The following is a 22,836-nucleotide window of genomic DNA, read 5'->3' as shown; positions in this document are numbered from 1 at the left end:
AAGTGGTGATTCTTTCTATGGTGAGAAAAGCGTGGTCTTTCAGCTAACTCTTCATGCATTGTCGTTCCGGTTCCTGACTAAGTCGAATAGGAAGATATTTCAGATGTTGAGTCTGAATAAGTGTCTGAGACATCTTCAAAGATAATGCCCCAATGATCACCTTGATTCACGCTCTCTTTGGTGGATACTCTACTAGCGGTCTCTCCAAATATATCTTGATTTGCTAGTATATGACCAGATCTAAGGTTCATATAGACTTGTTAAGCCCTAGAAAGAGTACTTACCGTCGGATTGAATTGTTATCCGTTTTTCCACTTGACTCAAATTCAACTCCTGTTAAGCTCCCAATTCTTTGCCTGAAACCTGGTTTTTGTGTCAGCTTTAACTAAGTTAGCTGTTTTCTCTTAAAGATGTATAATTTTTGCTAACTATTGTGATTGGTCCGCGTAGATCACTTCAGTCTAAACTAAATGAGTCAACAAATGAGACTTTTAGATTCTACCCTTGCAAATAGCTAAAGGACTAGTTTGCAACCTAGAAACTGAGTTAATATGTACTAGTTTGGACCCGATGGAATCCAAACTTGACCAGTGGCCTTGTATTATGTTGTTCTCACAATGTACAAGCTCAAAAAGTCCAAAATTTTGTCTCTATACTCAAAAGTAAATAATATGATTATTTACTTTTCTCAAATTTTTCCACTTTTTAGAATTGTTTTGCTATATAAACACCTTGTTGAAGTCTCTGGACAAGTTTCACTGAGTTTGAACAAGATTTGCCCAAGTTATCAACTGTTTAATGTCCGTAGACTCAGTTTGCAAGAATTTGACTTAAGTTTCAATTTTGTGATCCAAGTTTCACCAAATTTGATATGTGGAGTCTACTTGATATACTTGACCTTGTGGTATATTCAATTGTGCAAAATGTTCAGTTCTGGAACAAATATAAATTATCGTGATTATTTACTTCTGGGATTTTTTAACAACTTTTTGCCAAAATAATGATACAAACAGGTAAAGCAACTCAGCTTAAGCTCCCTAGCCAAGTTTCACCAAGTTTGGATAAACTCTGCTCAATTTGTCAACAGTTTTGTGTCTGCAAGTTGACTTTACAAATCTGGCCACAATTTTCACTTTTGTGATCTAATTTTCACCAAATTTGATATGTGTGCTCAATAAAACATGATAGAACTTGTGGTATGCTTCGTTGGCCAAAAAAGTTAGAAAATGGATAAAAGTATATTAATCGTAATTATTTACTTATGACAAATTTTAGCATATTTTTTATCATCTGAGCATACACACATGTTAAACCATTTCAAACTATATTTTTGATCATCTGAGCATACACACATGTTAAACCATATTTTTGATCATCTGAGCATACACATATGTTAAACACTTCAAACTAAGTCTTTGAGTCAAGTTTCACCAAATTTGAGCAAGATTTATCAAGTCCAACTCGATTCTCGATAATCAGTACAGATTTAAGTTTTTATCAAGTTTTTGGTATGTTTTGTGATCCAAATTCTATGAGCCTTCACAAAAGATGTTTGCAATCATGCATAGAGTCTTTGGTATCAACCTTGGTCAATTTTGAGCTACAAGTAAATAATCGTGATTATTTACTTTTGGCCTAAAATGAACAATTTTTGTAATTTTTTCAATGGCCAGTCTTTTTGTGACATGTTTTAAGCCTCTGAGTCAAGTCAAAAATTAATTTGGCCTAAATTTCAAGAAAATATAAATAATCTAAGTTTTTGCAAACTCTTGAAAATTTATCTCAAATGCATCTTTAAGTTTACCCACTAGTTCATACATCTTTTATGAGCATAATCTTCAGCTGGATTCAATGGTCGACAGTCTTTTGGTATTGTTTCAAGTCGTAGACCTGAAATTATGCAACTTCACATAAACAATCACATATGATTTCTTTGGAGTGAGCAATGTTTTGAGATCCCACCTCCGATTCTACTTACCCTACTCCTAGGTTCTACTGCAATTGGGTTATGGAAAGTGTCCACAAATACTCGTTTTCTTGTTTTTAATGGTTTTTTGATCTTTGATCTTAATACTTGTCTTGTCCATCAATCATTCTCAAAATCCTTACCTAATCCTACAATCCTACAAGGTACTTAGCAAGTACAATCTACTTCCAATATACCTCTACACAGTAAAAGACGACATTCTTAAGCTATGTGGTTTTAAAGAGAAAGTTTTACTCTAGGTGATCCTAGAGGAAGTTAAAGGACAACTATACTAAACGCTCTTGTTTTCCCTAGTTTAGGTCTATTCATCCCCGACAGTGACGCCAAATGTGGATGGGTTTCCTAACCTCACTCTTATCTTATTGCAGACATAGCGAGAGCCACAAACATAATTGTCAATCAATGGGACAAAGCTGACTCGACTAGTGCATAGAGGCTACAAGAGGGTGTCAATCTCTTGGAAAACACAGAAAACTTGCATCTAACACAAGCTACAATCAAATGACCTAAGTCATCAAAAGATAATGACTAATTGGCAAACAAAACATGATTATTATAGCATCAAATGACATCCGAATGTTACAAAAATTATAGGACAAGTATATAAGATCTAAGAACACATGCTTATGGTCTCAAATCTCACTTTTGATGAAGTGAAAAAAACGCGATTAGTAACAGTAGTGAGTTTTTGACCTAGTCGTTTCTGAGCCCGAATGCATCTAAATGCTTAATAATGATGCCCCAATATCCCGCCTATGTTTATTTTGTGTTTTCCCAGCTTAAATTCCTACTTATGATGAAATTAGGCCACGGGTTGGCGACTCCAAAAGCTACGGTTTACCATGATATGTTTACATCAATGCGTAGAGCTCTTACCTGTGGTTGCAACGCATCAGACAGCACTGGAATGTGACAACCGACAAGGGAGTAGAAAGCATAAGAAGGAGAGAAGTGAGCACCGTTAGCTCACGCTGTGTATTTCTTATCCAAAACTTGATAATAACTTACAAAAATTGGCTTTTATACCTTAGCCAAGGTTTCTTTGGTCAAAACTAATCATTTGGGAGCTCTAACTAATGATAAATTAATACAGTCTGGAAGCTTATAGCTCCAACTCATCGATTAAAATATCCACTTGGCAAATAGGAGTTACAATATTCTCGATTTATCAAAAGAATGAGTGTTTTTACAATAAAGCTCCCGAAAAATGTTACATGGGTTAGCTTGCTGCTAATACTCTTTAACTTCTTGATGATTTGGCATTAACCAATTAGGTGTCCCTACACCCTTTCTTTTGGCCAATGAATCTACTTCTTTTTCTGCCCTTATCCTAGCTACATATTCGTTGTGTAGGGTGCCCAATTGACTGGTACATGATCTCCTTCATGCATTCTGAATTTTGAATTCTGTGTTAGCACTATCTAAATTGGCTACAATTGGTGTCTAGTTTGTTGCTTCTTCTGAGGATCTACCATCCAGGCATACTAGTCTTTCTCCCTAGTTCAATTCTATAAAGTTTTTAGGATATTGATGTTTTTTTTCTTTAGCCCTTTTCTAATCTACAAGGACTATATTCAAATCAATCTTTTCTATGGGGATTATGCTCATAGAAGTCAACATCCTTTCTTTTTTCTTCGTCCCATACTTCCTGCATAGTTCTTATGGTGTCACACCTCCTTTTTCCAAGTCTTAGTATTGTTGGTATGCAATTAGATTCTTCAATTTGGCCCCTGTATTATGAGTATTTGGCCTGCATAGTCATGAATGGCTCCTACTCTCCTTAACCAATCTCCCTAGAAACATGTTTGTAGGCATCTTGAACATCCATGACCAAAATTCTTGTTTTAAATTTTTTAGACCCAACATTTATCTGGAGGTTCTCCACCAGTCCACTATGAAAGAGTTTACATAAATGACTCAAGTGCAGTAGAGTATGGCCAACATCATGTGTATGAGTGTGAGGTCTCTAGGACCTTTTATAGGTTTTGCCAAGCAAAGGGCCTGCTAGAAGCTACCCTCTACTGCAAGAGAAAGTCCTCGACTTTATAACTTGCCCCTTGCCCTAGCATGCTAAATGTGTATGGTGAGGTCTTGTAGGCCACCTATAGCTTCTACATTGCCCATTTGGTCAAGTTCTAGAGCTCTCAGGTCTTGTAGTTGCTTCCCTGCTTGATCTGAATGCCACACTACCCCCATGTGACTCCATGTGTATCCCATGTGATATCTTATCCATTCTAACCAATAGGATTGCGTACTTTTCAACCCTTAGAGAAGCTCTACAAACGTCTAAGGTTCCATTAACGCATTAATGTGGGCTTCAAAGGTCTAGATTTGTTCGATTTCATAGTGTGAAGTAATGCTTAACTTAAGATTCATAAAATATCATACTTTATCTAAATAGGAATTTCCTTAAGTCATTTGTAATAAAAGAATGCCAACTTTAGCGGATAAGAAGGTAAGTATCTTACAATGTTGCATGTGTATGCAACTTTTCCTTGTAGCACCATACACAATATTCACCTAGTCTCTCCTCTCCTATGCTATGAAGTCTCTTGCGTCAAGTTTACTTTTTGACATCATTGCAGATAGTGAGGGATGCCATCCTCTTCCTCACAACAAATCACCTTTAAGCTTCTGCTGTTTGTGTCACAACTTGTGGCAAAGATAGTTTGATGTCTTTACTTGTGCAACAAAGGACAATAATGTGCACGACTCAAATTGGCATACCACATGGTTTCATGTGGTTACAACGTCATTGAAAAGGAATTAAGTTAACCAAGTAATTACATAGGAAGAGAATTTGTATGCCTTTTTTCCCTCTCCTCTAAGGCTTGTTTTACTGGTCCAAGAATTAGACCTATCTTTTAGAGGCATCATGAGTGGACTCCTATGGTGTGTGGCTAGAAGGTCTCGTGAGAGAGCAAAGAGGTAGCTAGCGGCATAGGGTGTATGATGAACTAAGGCTTCTTACACACTAGTTGGCCAAACTTGGGTAGCAAGAGCGCATGCGTATGTGGAGGTCACAAGGTAGGAGCTGACTTGGTGTGTAGCACACGTTGTGGCCAACTTCATGGGTAGCGAAGACCGAGGCCTCGTCCATGGATGGGTAGGTGTCAATTTGCAGGACCCACAAGTGCTTAGCCAATGGTGCACACGTCTTTTCAAAGCTCTCAAAGTTTTGGAAGCGGCCATAGATGAACAGGCACCCTAGTCGACGCCCAATCCCGAAAGTGGATGGGTGGGGGGAAGCATGGTGTGCAAATAGCCTAAGATTGAGCGCAGAGAATAAGGGTCGAGTCTCGTTGCCTCCGTCGTAAAAGTTTGTTGTTTAACAACTTAAATTGTTGTAATATATTCTTTCATGATACTGCAATAAGCATTAGTAAGCCATCTCCTTCTCCGTCTCTCTACAGGTACGTTTCTCAGTAGCGTACTTCTGTGTGAGTAGCTCTCTCACGGGAAAACACACACAGACACGCACACACACTTTTGCTTTGTGGGCTTGCTCTTGCCGTCTGGGCCCTCCTGATCTGAACAGACGATCATCGGACTATGGATTTAGAACTCAGCGCCATGGAGCCTGGTCCATCTCAGAAAATAGAGTCCAAGCACAAGCAGCCTCGAAGGCACCGGCGTCGCACATGCCTCGCATGCTGCGGCGGTTGTGGAGTCCTCCTCGTACTCGTTGCTCTGGTTTTTGTCGTCCTGGCCTTCACAGTGTTCAAGCCCAAGAAGCCAAAATTGCACATGGACCGCATCACAGTGGAGGATTTTGACAGCAAAATCGTCCTTAATATTCCCCCCTCGGTGTTGATTAACATCACACTCGGTTTCGTCGTGTCAGTGACAAACCCTAACAAGGCATCCTTCACATATCACAACAGCACGGCGTCTGTTTTCTACAGAGACATCCAAGTTGGCACTGTGCCAATTCTGGCCGGCTATTTGGGTGCTGGTGCAACAACACAGCTTTCGTCATCTCTCAAGCTTTTCGCCGACCGCCTTTTTGCTGATGAACGAGTGTACGCAGATTTCATTGCCGACTCCTTGCCGTTCTCCACTACGATGCGAATTGGTGGGCGAGTCAAGTTCTTGAATATCTTTAAGCACCATGTTGACACATCCACTGTGTGCAATGCCACCATAGCCCCTTTCAACATGACGAAGGTTTTGGGCAATATGCAATGCACATATGATATCAATCTATGATTTGTGACAGGATTGGATTTAATGATTGAATTTATTTGTTGCAACACATGGTAAAGTAAAGAGCTCTGAACCTGTATAGAAAGCTTTGAGCTTCAACAACTTCTTATTCAATATATTTCTTTGCTGCCAAACATGGATAAAGTAAAGAGCTTTTATGCACATTATCATATGAGGGAAGCTTTGTGGTTTAAAAATTATAGGCGAGCCGATTCACAAGAAGATTTAGAAATTTTCTCATGTAGGAAAACAGTCTTTTTCAGTGTTTTTCATACAATGCATAACATCATGAGCTTCTGCTCGAGAGGCACCACATACCTAGCTAGGTACGATCGGGGACAGGGGACCGCCGGCCCCCCCACCGGACTGGGGAGGGGGGGCCGGCGGTCCCTTGCCCCCGATCGTACCTAGCTAGGTATACGGTGCCTCCCTCACAGAAGCTCATGATGTTGAGGTAAGTCAATGTGGGATTTATTGTAAGAATTTATGGAAAACTTCTTATGATTATGGTGGTATGTGACCCACAAGTCATGGTTCTCTATTGTGTTATCCTTACTTGATGTTTGAGGGGAGTACTATGCTACTTGCTTGCAGTATGTATATCCTCTTTATGGTGCACCAGTGTCGTTCCCTCATGCTTCCTCAATGTTGTTTTTGAGTGTGTGAGGCTATCAAGTAGGGCTTTATCTCCTCAAATTAGTGTTGTTGGCTTATTTATGGAAGTGGTTATGCCTCCTTGAATGATTGTGTGTTATTGAAGATTTGAGGGAGATAGCTAGGGTTTGTTGTAGAGCAAATTAGTGCTATATCTATGCAATTGCACACAAGGCTACAAAAAATAGTGGAAGAGAACTGATTTTGGAGTTGATTTTGGGCTTTTGTGTAAGTGGAGCTTCCATGGTTGAACAAATGGTGATTTTCATTGAACTTCTAGCTTAAATTCATTCGAGTGTACGTGTTTTCATTCAAGTCACAAACTCTCATAGAAAGAGGCTCGGTGCCTTCCCAATAGTAGCACGCATTTCTTTTCGGTGAACGTGATGTGAAATAGAGTTGGGTGAGAGTTCAAGAGTTGGATACAAAGACTTGAAGTTGTGAATGATCATTAGGAGCAACAAGTGGTGCGCTTTGATGCCATTGCAATGCAAATGTTTTATGAATTTTCTCTACCTATGCAGCAACAACAATTTATGGAGGTAAAGTAAGAATCCAATGACGTTCAACTAAGAATCCACATTTAGCAGTTGATACTGCAAGTGTGTAAAATATATATGCAAACATGTACACTTGAAAATATAAACAAACCATAAGTACGACACAACAAAGTCAAAGAGAGACAAATACCTCCATTTGAAGTCATTACACTTAGAATTGTGATTAAGGCAACTTATGCGAATTAAGAGCAACAAGTGCCGCTACAATGCAAACATTTTAGGCATTTTCTCGATTAATGTCTCAATTTATGCAGCAGTAACAATTTATGAATGTCAACTAGATCCAATGATATTTAGCTAAGGATGCACATTTAGTACTTATTATTACCATTCTACAATAGATGACAAACCTACTTGATGCTTGGGAGTTAGGAGTGCCACAAGTGTCACAATGAGAGCTAGCAATATCACTTTTCGTAGTGGATTGCACAGTGAAAGCATGGAATGGTGGAATACTATTTGGATTATATAGCCTTAGGTTCTAGCTAATGAGTCCAATTTTTTATCTACTAGTACTATATAGCCACACAAAGGTGATGGTATTTGTAACATTTAATGGCCTAATAACTTGTGTGTAGCGGACATGAGCATGAACATAGTGGGCATTTCATTAGAATAGATTCCTAATGAGAATTACAAGAGTGCTTGGGTGGAGAGAGCAACAAAAAGCATAACACCTAGTTAGATAGCATCGACAATACTTTCAAAAGAGAGAGAAATTAAGGTAATGACAACAGTTGACTACCGGATTTGCATGGAGCCGGTCCCCCCTCCAAAAGGCTTTGTATTATGGTTTCTCCCATCAAGAGAGACATTGTACAATACAATTCTTTGTGTTCCTTCAAGACTAGCTAGTGCAATGAAGATGAAAGCTTCATGCACTAAGCAAACACTTAGCAAACACAACTTGAATTATCCCCGTTCTCAGACCCAAGACCTCACACACCTTCGAAGATGGTGAGAGCTAGCAGGGTATGAGAGTAGATTGAGAGGAAGAAGGAGTATCTTACGAGAAAGATGTACATCTCCTCACATAATCACTCATATTAGCATAGCTTAGCTTAGTAATTAGCTTGGTAGAGGAGATGAGCATGCATTGAAGCTTGGCTCTTGGTTGGATTTGCATCCACATGCCAAGAGAGTGTTGATGTAGGCTTCTATCTCACAAGCTTGGAGTAGGTGATGAGTTCTCCATTAAATCTTGGGAAGAGATAGTCTTCTCTTTCTTCACACATGAGCTTGTGTGAGTGTGTGTGTGATAATGCCTTGAAAAAATCAGCCCCCCCTCTCTCTTGGGCGAGCCCCCTTGCTATTTGCTCTTGCTCCAGCCTCATTGGCCCTCCCCAAGTCAAGCCAATCACAATTAAGCAGCATAAGTGATAGCCTTTTGACATGTGTCCCCCTTTCCCCTTTTGTGAGAGCTTTAGGTAATTAAATAATTAAACTAAACTCTCATTGGACCCCTTTGCCTCCTGGCCAATAGGAATCAGGCAAGCCATTGGGCTCCAAAATGCTCATTGGACCCATTGGGAGACTGCCCAATAGTCTTCTAGGAGACTTAATTCTCATTGGTTTCTTTTATTAAATGTTTTCAAATTAATTAAACTAGATTTACTCTAGCTTAATTCTCATTGGTCCACTTCAAGGGTCATCCAATAGAAACTGGGCACACCTTGTGGGCATCTGGCCTAGGGAGCTGACATGTGTTCCTCATTCCCTTTGTGTAAAGGGAGCCTGTGTGTGTGTGTGTGTGTGACTTTCTCTCTCATCCCCTAGAAGAAGGGCTCGCCCCCTCCCATGTAGGGATATGCATTGACTTTGGAGAGCACACAAAGCATCCAATTCCCCCTAAGCTTTAACCCTTTGGACACAACCTTTGAATTTTGGAACCTTAGCATTTTGGAAGTCTTAATGGGCTGAACCTTAGGGTCTTTTTAGCCCATTGTTGCACATGGCTCTTTTACAGATGGCCCCCCCTTTGGATCCCTATTTTCCCTCCTTTGGATCCCTACGGTGGCCGGTCTGCTAGCTTAACCAATATTCTAGCCTTTTCTCCCCTGCCACTTCCCCACATTAAATGATCAGTTTAATATGAGAAAATCATTTAGGAGAATTAGATATTGATTATTATGACATTACATTTAATGGACTAATAACTTGTGTGTAGTGAAAATGAGCATGAACATACTGGGCATTTCATTAGAATAGATTCCTAATGAGAATTACAAGAGTCCTTGGGTGGAGAGAGCAACAAAAGCATAACACCTAGTTAGATAGCATCGACAATACTTTCAAAAGAGAGAGAAATTAAGGTAATGACAACAGTTGAGGACCGGATTTGCATGGAGCTGGTCCCCCCTCCAAAAGGCTTTGTATTATGGTTTCTCCCATCAAGAGAGACATTGTACAATACAATTCTTTGTGTTCCTTCAAGACTAGCTAGTGCAATGAAGATGAAAGCTTCATGCACTAAGAAAACACTTAGCAAACACAACTTGAATTATCACCGTTCTCAGACCCATGACCTCACACACCTTCGAAGATGGTGAGAGCTAGCAGGGTATGAGAGTAGATTGAGAGGAAGAAGGAGTATCTTACGAGAAAGATGTACATCTCCTCACATAATCACTCATATTAGCATAGCTTAGCTTATTAATTAGCTTGGTAGAGGAGATGAGCATGCATTGAAGCTTGGCTCTTGGTTGGATTTGCATCCACATGCCAAGAGAGTGTTGATGTAGGCTTCTATCTCACAAGCTTGGAGTAGGTGATGAGTTCTCCATTAAATCTTGGGAAGAGATAGTCTTCTCTTTCTTCACACATGAGCTTGTGTGAGTGTGTGTGTGATAATGCCTTGCAAAAATCAGCCCCCCCTCTCTCTTGGGCGAGCCCCCTTGCTATTTGCTCTTGCTCCAGCCTCATTGGCCCTCCCCAAGTCAAGCCAATCACAATTAAGCAGCATAAGTGATAGCCTTTTGACATGTGTCCCCCTTTCCCCTTTTGTGAGAGCTTTAGGTAATTAAATAATTAAACTAAACTCTCATTGGACCCCTTTGCCTCCTGGCCAATAGGAATCAGGCAAGCCATTGGGCTCCTGAATGCTCATTGGACCCCTTGGGAGACTGCCCAATAGTCTTCTAGGAGACTTAATTCTCATTGGTTTCTTTTATTAAATGTTTTTGAATTAATTAAACTAGATTTACTCTAGCTTAATTCTCATTGGTCCACTTCAAGGGTCATCCAATAGAAACTGGGCACACCTTGTGGGCATCTGGCCTAGGGAGCTGACATGTGTCCCTCATTCCCTTTGTGTAAAGGGAGCCTGTGTGTGTGTGTGTGTGTGACTTTCTCTCTCATCCCCTAGAAGAAGGGCTCGCCCCCTCCCATGTAGGGATATGCATTGACTTTGGAGAGCACACAAAGCATCCAATTCCCCCTAAGCTTTAACCCTTTGGACACAACCTTTGAATTTTGGAACCTTAGCATTTTGGAAGTCTTAATGGGCTGAACCTTAGGGTCTTTTTAGCCCATTGTTGCACATGGCTCTTTTGCAGATGCCCCCCCCTTTGGATCCCTATTTTCCCTCCTTTGGTTGCTAATGTGGCCGGTCTGCTAGCTTAACCAATATTCTAGCCTTTTCTCCCCTGGCACTTCCCCACATTAAATGATCAATTTAATATGAGAAAATCATTTAGGAGAATTAGATATTGATTATTATGACATTACCTCTCTCTTGAAATCATAGTCGTCCTATCACTCTTCCATAGTAGAGTGACAAGCTCTACTTGGTGTTTGGGAGACGTCGTCTCCGCAAACTTGATCTAAGCATGCATACTACTTCATTTTTGTGCACAATAAAGAAAAAGAGAGTCTTATAAGACAAAAGCTTTGTTCATTTTTAACATTTTGTACATTTTCTTACTCTTGGGAAGCATTGTAAGCATTGACAAGGTTTAGGTTATCCTTTAATTGTATGCCTTGCATCCATCTAGCATCTTCAAAAGGATAATTCTTAAACTTAATAAGATATCGTCGGATAGTCTTACCGCCTCTTAGTACCTTGTCCTAATGTCGGAGAATGGACTCGGGCTGCAGCACCTCCTCTTGGTCCTTGATCTCCGGTGGGTCTTCAATAGTTGGTTCTTGAGGTCTCCTTTGTAAGGCTTTAATAGGCTCACATGAAAAGCATTGTGTATGAGCCAATGATTGGGCAACTTGAGTTGATAGGCCATCTGATTGATTGGCCTAAGAATCTGAAAGGGACCATAGTACCTTTTTGCTAGTTTAGCATAGTACTTTTGGTGGCCCGTAGGATTCTTGCCCGTCGTGTGCCTTAATCGAGCCTTGGGAAACTTTAACAAGACCCAATCATTTTCTTTAAAGGCTTGGGCTCTTTTGCGCTTGTCAGTAGCAGCCTTTTGCCTTTGCTGTGAGATAGAGATAGCGTCCTTAATCTTTTGGAAAGATTCTTGTAGGTCTCGGCTATACTCATCTGCAGCGAAGATCTTCCCATGTACTTTACGTAGCAAGGGACTTTTTGATCTTCCCTCAATTACCTTGAAAGGTACTTTTCCCGTGGAAGTATGTACAGTGTTATTGTAAGCATACTCCACTAAGGGTAAAAGTACTTCTCCCATTGGGATCTTTGATCTACTTCCGTTACATAGGCTTTTAGTAGATCGAGAATGTTTAGGTTAGCTATTTCACTTTGGCCATCCGTTTGTGGATGATAGGCCGAAGAGAAGTTTAGCCTTGTCCCTAAATTCTCAAAGAGACCCTTCCAGAAATTACTGGTCATTGTAGGATCTCTATCCGAAACTATGGACATTGGCAAGCCATGGTACTTGAAAATTTGTGAAATGAAGAGGGTTGCCATTTGATGGGCTTTGATAGTATTTTTGACAGGTATAAAATGAGCTTGTTTACTGAACCTGTCTACTATCGTCCATATTCCCGTATTCCCATGGATAGACTTAGGCAATCCAAAGATAAAATCCATGGATATGCTCTCCCATGGTGAATTAGGGATTGGCAAGGGTTGAAGCAATCCAAGTTGCTTCCCTCTATCAAATTTTGTCTTTTGGCATACCACACATTTAGAAACATACTCTTGTATGCTCACTTTCATGGTAGGCCAATAGAAATATGTTTCAATTCCCTTTAAGGTAGACTGAATCCCTCTATGCCCTGCATAAGGTGGAGCATGAGATTCATACATTACTTTCTCACGTAGTGAGTTAGTAACGCATAGTCTATTGCCATAGAGACGATAACCACCTTGTAAGGTAAATGGTTCTTCTTTCTTCCCCAATGCAAGGGCTGAAATCACATCTCTAAAATCGGGATCAATAGCATACTCATCTATCATTGAAGATAGATCATTGTGAGTTGCTATGGAAACCGAATTCACTCTCGGCCGTCTTGAGAGTGCATCAGATACTTGATTATGCTTTCCAGCAATGTGAGCAATATGAAAATGAAATTGTGAAAGGAAATTTGTCCACCTCATTTGTTTGTCGGAGAGCTTGGTCTGCGTCATGAAGTACTTAAGACTTTGGTGATCCGTTCGCAGAATGAAAGGAGTCCCCAATAAATAGTGCTTCCATGAGTCTAAGGCATGTAGAACTGCAAGGAGTTCCTTTTCATATATGCCTTGAGCTTGCTCAATAGGGTCGAGCCTTCGACTCTCATAGCCTATGTCATGCCCTTCTTGGAGCAAAACAACTCCAAGGCAATCACCACAAGCATCACATTGGACCTCAAATGGTTTTGAGAGGTCCGGTAGTGTAAGCACATTTTGAGAGATAAGATTTTCTTTAAGCTTTTCAAAAGCATTGTTCTCCTTAGCAGACCATGTATACCTAACGCTTTTTTTTGTTAGGTCATGTAATGGTCCCGCAATTTGTGAGAACTTTTCTATGAAGCGTCTATAGTATGCACACATACCTATAAAGCTTCTTAGTTCATGAAGATTCCTTGGTTTAGGCCATCCTTTTATTACCTCTAACTTAGATGGATCCATTTGGATGCCATCTTGAGAGATAATATGACCTAAATACTGAATCTCTTGCAAGAAAAATTCACTTTTCTTTCGATTAACATAAAGTTTATCCTCTCTTAAAACTTGAAATATTACCTGAAGGTGTTGCTTGTGTTCCTCCAATGAATTAGAGTAGATGATAATATCATCAAAGAACACTCCAGTGAAGGTTCGATGAGGCCTGAACAGGTTCTCCATCAAGCAGTTGAATGTGGCTAGTGCATTTGTCAAGCCAAAAGGCATGACAATGTATTCGTAAAGACCAAATGTGGTGCAAAATGCGGTCTTTACAATGTCTTGATCAACTATCCTTATTTGATGCTAGCCACTTTTTAGGTCAATCCTACTGAAGTAGGTCGATCCTTGTAGCTTATCAAATAGGTCTTCTACCCGTGGAACGGGAAACCTATTCTTGATAGTGATCCTATTTTGTGCTCTATAGTCGACACACATATGATATGTGCTGTCTTTCTTTTGCACTAATAGCACAGGTGAGCAAAATGGAGATGAGCTTGGCCTAACCATACCCTTCTCAACTAACTCATGCACTTGCCGCATAATCTCCTCTTGTTGAGCTTGAGAAACTCTATAAGGAGGTTTGTTAGGCGGTGAACTTCCTGGAAGAAGTTCAATTGCATGGTCATCATTACCTCGTTTAGGAGGTATCTCACAAGGGATGTCGTCAATAAAAACATCTTAAAACCCCTTGAGAAAATTGGATAACTCTAATTCCTTTTGGTTGCTTTTATTTTCTTTTGTTAAAGCATTAGGTTCATTTTGAGAATCTTTAACAAAAATCATGTACACGGAAATAGAGCTCTTTATTGACTTGTTGAAAGCTGATGTATGTACAATGGGGATGGTGTTACCCATTTCCTTAGCATCTATATACATGTCTTTTTCCCTGAACTTAAAGGAGATTCTCCTTTCAGGAAATTTAACATCGACAGCCAGGCGGTCAAACCATGGTGCCCCTAGGATTACATCCTCATGCTTAAGAGGAGAGATAAAGAAGTCCTCTTTGTCCACATAGCCTTGGACATGAAGCCTCAATTTCCCAATTAAGGGAGTGATTGAAGCTTCTTGTCCCTTGAAGGCACTGTCTGCGGGTAGGACATCTCCCATCTCGTAGGATTGTATGCCTAGCTTGGTGGCTAATTCCATAGATATAAAATTGTGAGTACAACCAGGGTCAAAGAGAATAAAAGAATCATGTTCTCTTACCTTTCCCCAAGCATGGCATAGAGGAGATCCTTTGTGGTGAGTTTGGTGAGTCTCCTCCTCTTGGATTTCAACCAAGGAAGCTCTAGGAGGATCTTGGCGGTTGTTCTTTTGGGGACAAGCGCGGTACGCATCCCCTTGTTCGCCGCACTTGAAACACCGGTTATCCTTACGATAACGCTCAGGCTCTTCAGGAGAGAGTTTATTCTTACCTTTGTAAACTCCCTTCTCTTTAGCTTTGTTGCAGTTGCCCTTAGGAGACTTTTGGACATTGTCCTTCCCCTTAGGCTCATTGGAACCCTTGTTTTCCGGGGGCTTATTATTTCTTTTAGCCCCCATTTGGAAATTGATTCGAGAGGCCACCATAGTGTGGTGTATTACCGCCGATATGGTACGTGGCCTTTGGGAGTTGACATACTCCGCCATTTCTTCGGTTAAGCCCACACAAAATTGTTGCTTTTGCTCTCCAAAATCCAACTTTTTAAGACAGTTGCTTTGAGTTGTAGGTCCCAAAACTTGTCTACATATTTGTGGATGGATTCATTGGGAGAGAGCTTTAAGCTTCGCCATTCGGTGAGTACTTTGTCTTTGGCATTGGTGGCCAAAAACTGCTTCATAATGGAAGCTCTTAAAGCTTTCCATGTTCGTGGAGCTTCACCGTTGGCTCGTAGGCTAGACCACCATTGTCTGGCGGACTTTTGAAAGTGCATAGCTACATGGCATAGCTTAGAGGACTCCGTGAAGCCCTCATCTCCAAACGCCGCATCGAATTGCTGGATAAAGGCCAAGACTTTGTCCGTAGCACCAAAGGTGCCATCATAGGTAAGGAAAGAGATGCTCTTCCCTCCCTCTTTGAATTTCTTCAGCTTGGACGACCTCTTCCATGCAGCATAGGATTTCTTATGGCCTCTTCTTTTTGATGGTTCAAAGGTTGCACCATCACTTTCTTCAGAAGGTGAAGAATTTGAAGAAGGTGGAGAAGAGGGTGACCTCTTTCTCGCCTCTTTCTTGTCTTGATCTTTGTCGTCTGCACCATAGCTTTCATAAGAGGAAGAGGATGAAGAAGATGGAGAAGAGGGTGTCCTCTTTCTCGCCTTTTTCTTCTCTTGCTTTTTATCATCCCTCTTTGAATTATGGCGTGGAGAAGAGTATGATGGTCTTCTCCGCTTTGGTGGTGATGGAGAGCGTTTAGCCCGCCGTCTTCGTGGAGCCATCTCCGCCGAGGTGGCGGGAGACTCGCTTCTTTCTCGTTCCTTTGGTGGAGGCTCTTGAGTTCTCCTTTGGGAAGGAGATGCATCATCAAGAAGTAAATTCTTGAGCCCTTCGTATGGATTCTCTTCTTCTTCCCGAATCGGAGAGAGACCTCTTTTGGTAGTCTCACAAGGAGGCTTCCTAGGTGTTCTCTCGTCATGGTAATGAGCTTGGAGAATCCCGTGAGCACGGAGCTGCCGTTGCACTTCACTTTGGAGAGATGGATTGTCCATGGCTTGTTGAAGCCTAGAAACAAGATAGTTAACAAGCATTGAAACATCATTAGTAGCTTGCTCATGAGCAAAATCAAAGTTATCAATATTAATTTCACTCTCTTTACTATTGTCAGCCATTCTAACAACTTTTAGGTGTAAACTTTTTAGGTGTACTTTGGCACTTCAAGCCCTAGTTGCTACTCCTCTTTACCCCTTTAGAAAAAGCACTCAAGCTACTGTATCCGCGGCTCGAATACCATTAATTGCAAGGAATAGAAGAGAGGGTCTTTCAACACCAAAATAGCACCGGCTCCTATCAAGCTTCTAATAGCTCAATAGTGGTTAAGCCATAGGCAATCCCCGTAGGACTCCACTATTAAGACCATAGCTCTCGATGGTGATGCCCCATTAACTGCACAAAGGCAGGCGCACTGCAAGGTTGAAAAATCCCTATTCTACTTACTCACAGGCAATTAATAATACCAACCATTTGTAGCTAGCTTGAGGACCTCCCTTCTTGAGCAAGAAAAGAGAAACCTTGAGCTCTGATACCAATGTAACATTTAATGGCCTAATAACTTGTGTGTAGCGGAAATGAGCATGAACATAGTGGGCATTTCATTAGAATAGATTCCTAACGAGAATTACAAGAGTGCTTGGATGGAGAGAGCAACAAAAAGCATAACACCTAGTTAGATAGCATCGACAATACCTTCAAAAGAGAGAGAAATTAAGCTAATGACAACAGTTGAGGACCGGATTTGCATGGAGCCGGTCCCCCCTCCGAAAGGCTTTGTATTATGGTTTCTCCCATCAAGAGAGACATTGTACAATACAATTCTTTGTGTTCCTTCAAGACTAGCTAGTGCAATGAAGATGAAAGATTCATGCACTAAGCAAACACTTAGCAAACACAACTTGAATTATCCCCGTTCGCAGACCCAAGACCTCACACACCTTCGAAGATGGTGAGAGCTAGCAGGGTATGAGAGTAGATTGAGAGGAAGAAGGAGTATCTTACGAGAAAGATGTACATCTCCTCACATAATCACTCATATTAGCATAGCTTAGCTTAGTAATTAGCTTGGTAGAGGAGATGAGCATGCATTGAAGCTTGGCTCTTCGTTGGATTTGCATCCACATGCCAAGAGAGTGTTGATGTAGGCTTCTATCTCACAAGCTTGGAGTAGGTGATGAGTTCTCCATTAAAGCTTGGGAAGAGATAGTCTTCTCTTTCTTCACACATGAGCTTGTGTGAGTGTGTGTGTGATAATGCCTTGCAAAAATCATCCCCCCCTCTCTCTTGGGCGTGCCCCCTTGCTATTTGCTCTTGCTCCAGCCTCATTGGCCCTCCCCAAGTCAAGCCAATCACAATTAAGCAGCATAAGTGATAGCCTTTTGACATGTGTCCCCTTTTCCCCTTTTGTGAGAGCTTTAGGTAATTAAATAATTAAACTAAACTCTCATTGGACCCCTTTGCCTCCTGGCCAATAGGAATCAGACAAGCCATTGGGCTCCTGAATGCCCATTGGACCCCTTGGGAGAATGCCCAATAGTCTTCTAGGAGACTTAATTCTCATTGGTTTCTTTTATTAAATGTTTTTAAATTAATTAAACTAGATTTACTCTAGCTTAATTCTCATTGGTCCACTTCAAGGGTCATCCAATAGAAACTTGGCACACCTTGTGGGCATCTGGCCTAGGGAGCTGACATGTGTCCCTCATTCCCTTTGTGTAAAGGGAGCCTGTGTGTGTGTGTGTGTGTGTGTGTGTGTGTGTGTGTGACTTTCTCTCTCATCCCCTAGAAGAAGGGCTCGCCCCCTCCCATGTAGGGATATGCATTGACTTTGGAGAGCACACAAAGCATCCAATTCCCCCTAAGCTTTAACCCTTTGGACACAACCTTTGAATTTTGGAACCTTAGCATTTTGGAAGTCTTAATGGGCTGAACCTTAGGGTCTTTTTAGCCCATTGTTGCACATGGATCTTTTGCAGATGGCCCCCCCTTTGGATCCCTATTTTCCCTCCTTTGGATCCCTACTGTGGCTGGCCTGCTAGCTTAACCAATATTCTAGCCTTTTCTCCCCTGCCACTTCCCCACATTAAATGATCAGTTTAATATGAGAAAATCATTTAGGAGAATTAGATATTGATTATTATGACAGTATTAAATTATATTTAAAAGAGGAGTGGCATTTTAGCAAGTGGTAGGATTGTTTCGCATCATCATTTTTTTCAACTTATTTGACAATTGAAAGTACACATGAGGTATAATGTACTGCGCATGCTCACGGGGCCATGTGTAGCATCCTCTCTAAACCTTAGCCATTAGCATCTGTGCGGTTTTGTTAAATTTTGGCTGGCTAGCCCTCATGGCAAAGCATGTGAAGTCGGTTTCCGGTTGAAAAACACATACTAGCAAGGTTTGACCAAAAGGTCAACAAGGTCGAACGATCGAACACGGGACCTCCTGCCCATGAGGTGAGGACCTTACCCGCTACGCTGGCTGCATGCACTTGCGAGGGTGTTGATGCCTGCACTTTATATTTTATAAGCTTGTGGTGCCCCCCCCCCCCCTCAAAAAAAAAAAAAAAAGCGCCGCTATCGATTGTGCAGGTCAGCTTCACCTACACGCATACAAGCTAGCCGGAATTTATCCACAGCTCATCTGTGCATACCCTTACTTGGTACCTCATCTTCCTCCCAAGTCCTAGTCACCCTCACCCATTCCAGTTATTGAATAGAGTTGTATGCACGATGAGATCTTCCTTTCCAAGGTAAGATGCTTCAACCACTTGCTTGTTCAATTAGGGATTCTCAAAGGTATGCTCTTGGGAAGGGATTAGGGAGACTACATCACTGAGTCAACTACCATTCTCACCTTTTTGTTTTTACAAATATAGAAAGGGCAAGAACTCCACATGCAAGGACAAGGATACCACCATCATGAGAATTGAGCCATTAATATGTACCTCCCTCATAAACGTGGTTCCCCCTCCATTACAAAATACCTTTCTATGCTTTACAAATGAGCTCAACAAGGAGAGGGGATTTGTCCCTTGAGGGTTTAGATCCTTGTATTATACATGGCAAAGATGACATTTTGGATGAAGATTGGCCATGCCTCTACACCTGCACAAATCCCTATCCACGAAATCACAAGAATGCCAAGTCATACATTTGTAGTGAGACTGGGAAATTGCCACTGGGATTTGTACTAAGAAGACCCATGGGTTTATGAGATTGGCCAACAATTCATCGAAGCCTTCGCTCTCTAGAAAATTGTGGGGTTATCGAGGCAAGTTTTGGAAAGCAATATGTGATTTCTTGGGCATAATGAAGAGCATTGAAGAAAGGCACAACTTGGAAAATAAATTAAGACGTGGGGAAGACACAATGCATAGTGGTGCAAAAGCCAACTCCAAATGCGTCATGCGATAATCTCATGGAAGGTCCAATGCATGTTAGATAATGCCTTTTTGGCTATAAGGTTGTTATGTATCAATTGATTTATGGCTTGCATTGCATGTTGTATGTGTCATTGATGAGCTGTTCAATTATGTGCATCATGCTAAATTCAATTATATGACTTAATACATGATGGTTTCCATTGCATGGAGTATGGGTTTGCATTTCATGTTGTATGTGTCATTGATGAGCTATTCAATTATGTGCATCATGCTATATTCAATTAAGTGATGTATTGCATGATGGTTGGCATCACACGGAGTATTTTCCATTGATGAGAACACTGTATATATGTGTTCATTGCATGGAGTATGGGATTGCATTGCATGTTGTATGTGCTATTCATGAGCTATTTAGCTATGTGCATCATGTTATATGGGATTGCATTGCATGTTGTATATGCTATTGATGAGCTATTTAGCTATGTGCATGATGATACATTCAATTATGTGATGCATTGCATGGATTATTTTCAATCGATGATGAGCACATTGCATGTGCCATTTCATGGAGTATGGGTAGAAAGTATGTGGAGTTTTTGGAAGATAGTATGTGCTATTAATGTGCTATATAATAAAAAATATTTGCATCATGCTACATTCAATTATGTGATGTATTTCATTATGGTTTTCATTGCTTGGAGTATGTAACATTGATGAGCACATTGCATGGAGTATGTATAGATAGTTTGCGCTATTGATGGGCCACTCTACAAGGTGCATAAACTCTATATGCTTGCCTATGGTGCATGCATTATAGGCATAACAAAAGCTATAATGATTATGTGCATGAATTATTAACTATCCATACACTACTATAGAACGACTACATGGTGGATGCTATATGGCTCTATTGCTAGACCATGATTGCTTTGTTATATGGTGCATGGTATATAGCACCATTAATAGACTAGTATAGTATTTCTATATGGTGCATGCTATGCACTATTGATCATCTATGATGGCTTTAATTGTGTATGCTATATGAACTCTACATAAATGCTAAAGATTTTCTATATTTGGTGCATGCTATATAGCATGAACTTTGAGCCATTGATAAAGTATTGAAATGCCTAGAGTGTACCTTTACCATATAGCATTAAAAAAAATTATTGTTTATGTTTTAGGACCACTTGCAAAAGGAGAGAGTGTACATAGATCCCTATGAGGATGTAACATTTTGTGCAAGTCTACAAGAGTATAGGCCAAATAAGTCAATGCTCCATTTCTACCTCTCCCCACAAGTGTCCCTGCAGAAAGTGACAATCCAATGCAATATAGAATTTTTGTTGCATGTGGGTCTCCGTTTGATGTGCATTTTTCGATGCTTTGTCCATAAATGCCATCATGTGTACCACATGATGTGCTTTGTGAACATGTGCAAGAGGTATGGTGTATGTCTGCAAAAAAACTACAATCAAGTTGTATTTGATAGGTCTAAGTTCATACTGGGCTGATAGCCATTCGTTCTAAGAAGGAAAAAATATATAGTAACTCATTCATTTGTCCTATAAATATTTAGTGTTACCTAATGCTTAGATGTTCTATTAATTAACACTATGTATTTGCTTTGGTGTAGAGAGATAGAAATATGAATTAAACAGTGACGAGTAGGAGGAATCTGTGTTTTGATCTTGCTATGAGCGTGAGAATAGCACAATTTCCATGAGAGATTTCTCCACCCATTCCCCTAGTATGGCTTGTTGGATAGCTTCGTCTTGGCTGAACACAGACAAAGATGTTTGGATGTGTGGAGCCTCAAAAAACAGGAGCTTGAAACAAGAAGAATGTATCTTAGAAAGGGATTGCACAGATGAAGCCTATGTACTTGAACCCTTTCCAAGCATTTGTTTGAGCCATTTGAGTGGACTCAAATTTTAGCAACAATGGATGTATGTGTAAATACGTCTATGCCTACTCAATTTTGCAATGAGGATGGCTATGACATAATTCCCATACAAATGATCTCAACCCTTCACATTGAAAACGAAATTTAAGAATCCAAGGACTTAATAAAATCTCACCAAGTCTTTTTAGACCTCTACTATGATGCAACAGATGAGTTAGAAGAACATTTGGCTAGATGATTCGAGGTTGAAAAAAGAACATGTGAGAGCTAAATTACTCATGAAAGGAGGAAAGGAAATTTTTTTTGACTTTCCAAACCAGAAACCAAGAAGAAAAAATGGTATAGAAGAAAAAGGGACAAGAGAAACTTGAAATCTAGACCTATGCCATCAGTCTTTAGTAGAACACAGTTTCTGATGCAAATAGATGCACATGATTGTGTCAAAGACAAAATCACTGGTAGATATCCTTTAAACAAAAAGCAAGAAATATCAAAAACATTCAGAAAAACGAGAAAGGAAACTGAAATCTAAATACCATGACAAAAATTCAACCATGACACGAGTTGAACAAAGAAAGAAGTATCAAGAGTTGAAGAAAGCTCTAAAGGAGACATATACCATTGAAATGGCTTAGAGGTGCTTAGTCACTGTCCAAGCTTGTGGGAGAGGGTGGTGTTCTTTCCTGAAACAAACTCAGTAGATCCCTAGTTTCTCTAGTGAGAGTGTGAGCCAATGCTTTCGTTATCTATGCTGCAGCATCAGGTGCGACTTGAAATTTGACTGTGATAATTACCTCGGTGACTTGAGTTACCCGATTCTCAAAGTAGAATAGTGTTGATTCTCTATTGTGTAGAGCTCCTTCCATTTTGTTGTTGTGGGTTGGTTTTAGGTTGCGGACATGGTTTCGACCTTCTCCTTCTTCTTCTTGGCACTTGGCCTATGTATATCCACTGGGTTTGGCGTGTTGGTTGACTCTCCCACTACAAATCGATTACCGTTACGCCTGGCACTCGAGCTTCGATAGAGATGCGGAGTTCGTCTAGTTGTGCTTGGAGCTCTTCTTCTTCCGTCGTCCAATTAGAAAATCCTACTAGCCATTCATCCATTCACAATAGTTTAAGGGTTTCAGTCTTGTAAACTGAAGGGTTTCATGAAAATATCCTCAGTGGGGGAACCAAATGACGGGAGCAAAGCGAACCCCAAACCCCGACGGCCTCTAAAACACCGGGGACCGAATGGCGCGCCTCGAGCCTGTCATGGTAAAGCAAAGAGGGGGCACCACCTAGCTTCAGCGGCTAGAACGCAAACAACACACCACCATAACAAAGTTTTCATCGAAGAGAGATGGATGCTTGGGAGTAATGATGAAGAGGAAAGGGAATGAG

General features: G+C 40.7%; 1 protein-coding gene across 1 annotated transcript; it reads left to right on the top strand.

Annotated features, from left to right (window-relative positions):
* The first annotated feature begins 5,393 nt into the window (after window positions 1-5,393).
* LOC147419378 (uncharacterized) lies at window positions 5,394-6,302 on the top strand. The gene has a single exon (XM_086506291.1). It carries the CDS (start codon window positions 5,540-5,542, stop codon window positions 6,194-6,196), a length of 657 nt encoding a protein of 218 aa, XP_086362417.1. The 5' UTR covers window positions 5,394-5,539; the 3' UTR covers window positions 6,197-6,302.
* Window positions 6,303-22,836: the final 16,534 nt, after the last annotated feature.

The sequence above is a fragment of the Adiantum capillus-veneris genome, chromosome 29, assembly GCF_014529385.1.
Source record: "Adiantum capillus-veneris isolate H3 chromosome 29, ASM1452938v2, whole genome shotgun sequence".
Lineage (NCBI taxonomy): Eukaryota > Viridiplantae > Streptophyta > Polypodiopsida > Polypodiales > Pteridaceae > Adiantum > Adiantum capillus-veneris.
Note: the sequence above shows the minus strand (reverse complement) of the source record. Positions and strands in the feature narration are given on the sequence as shown.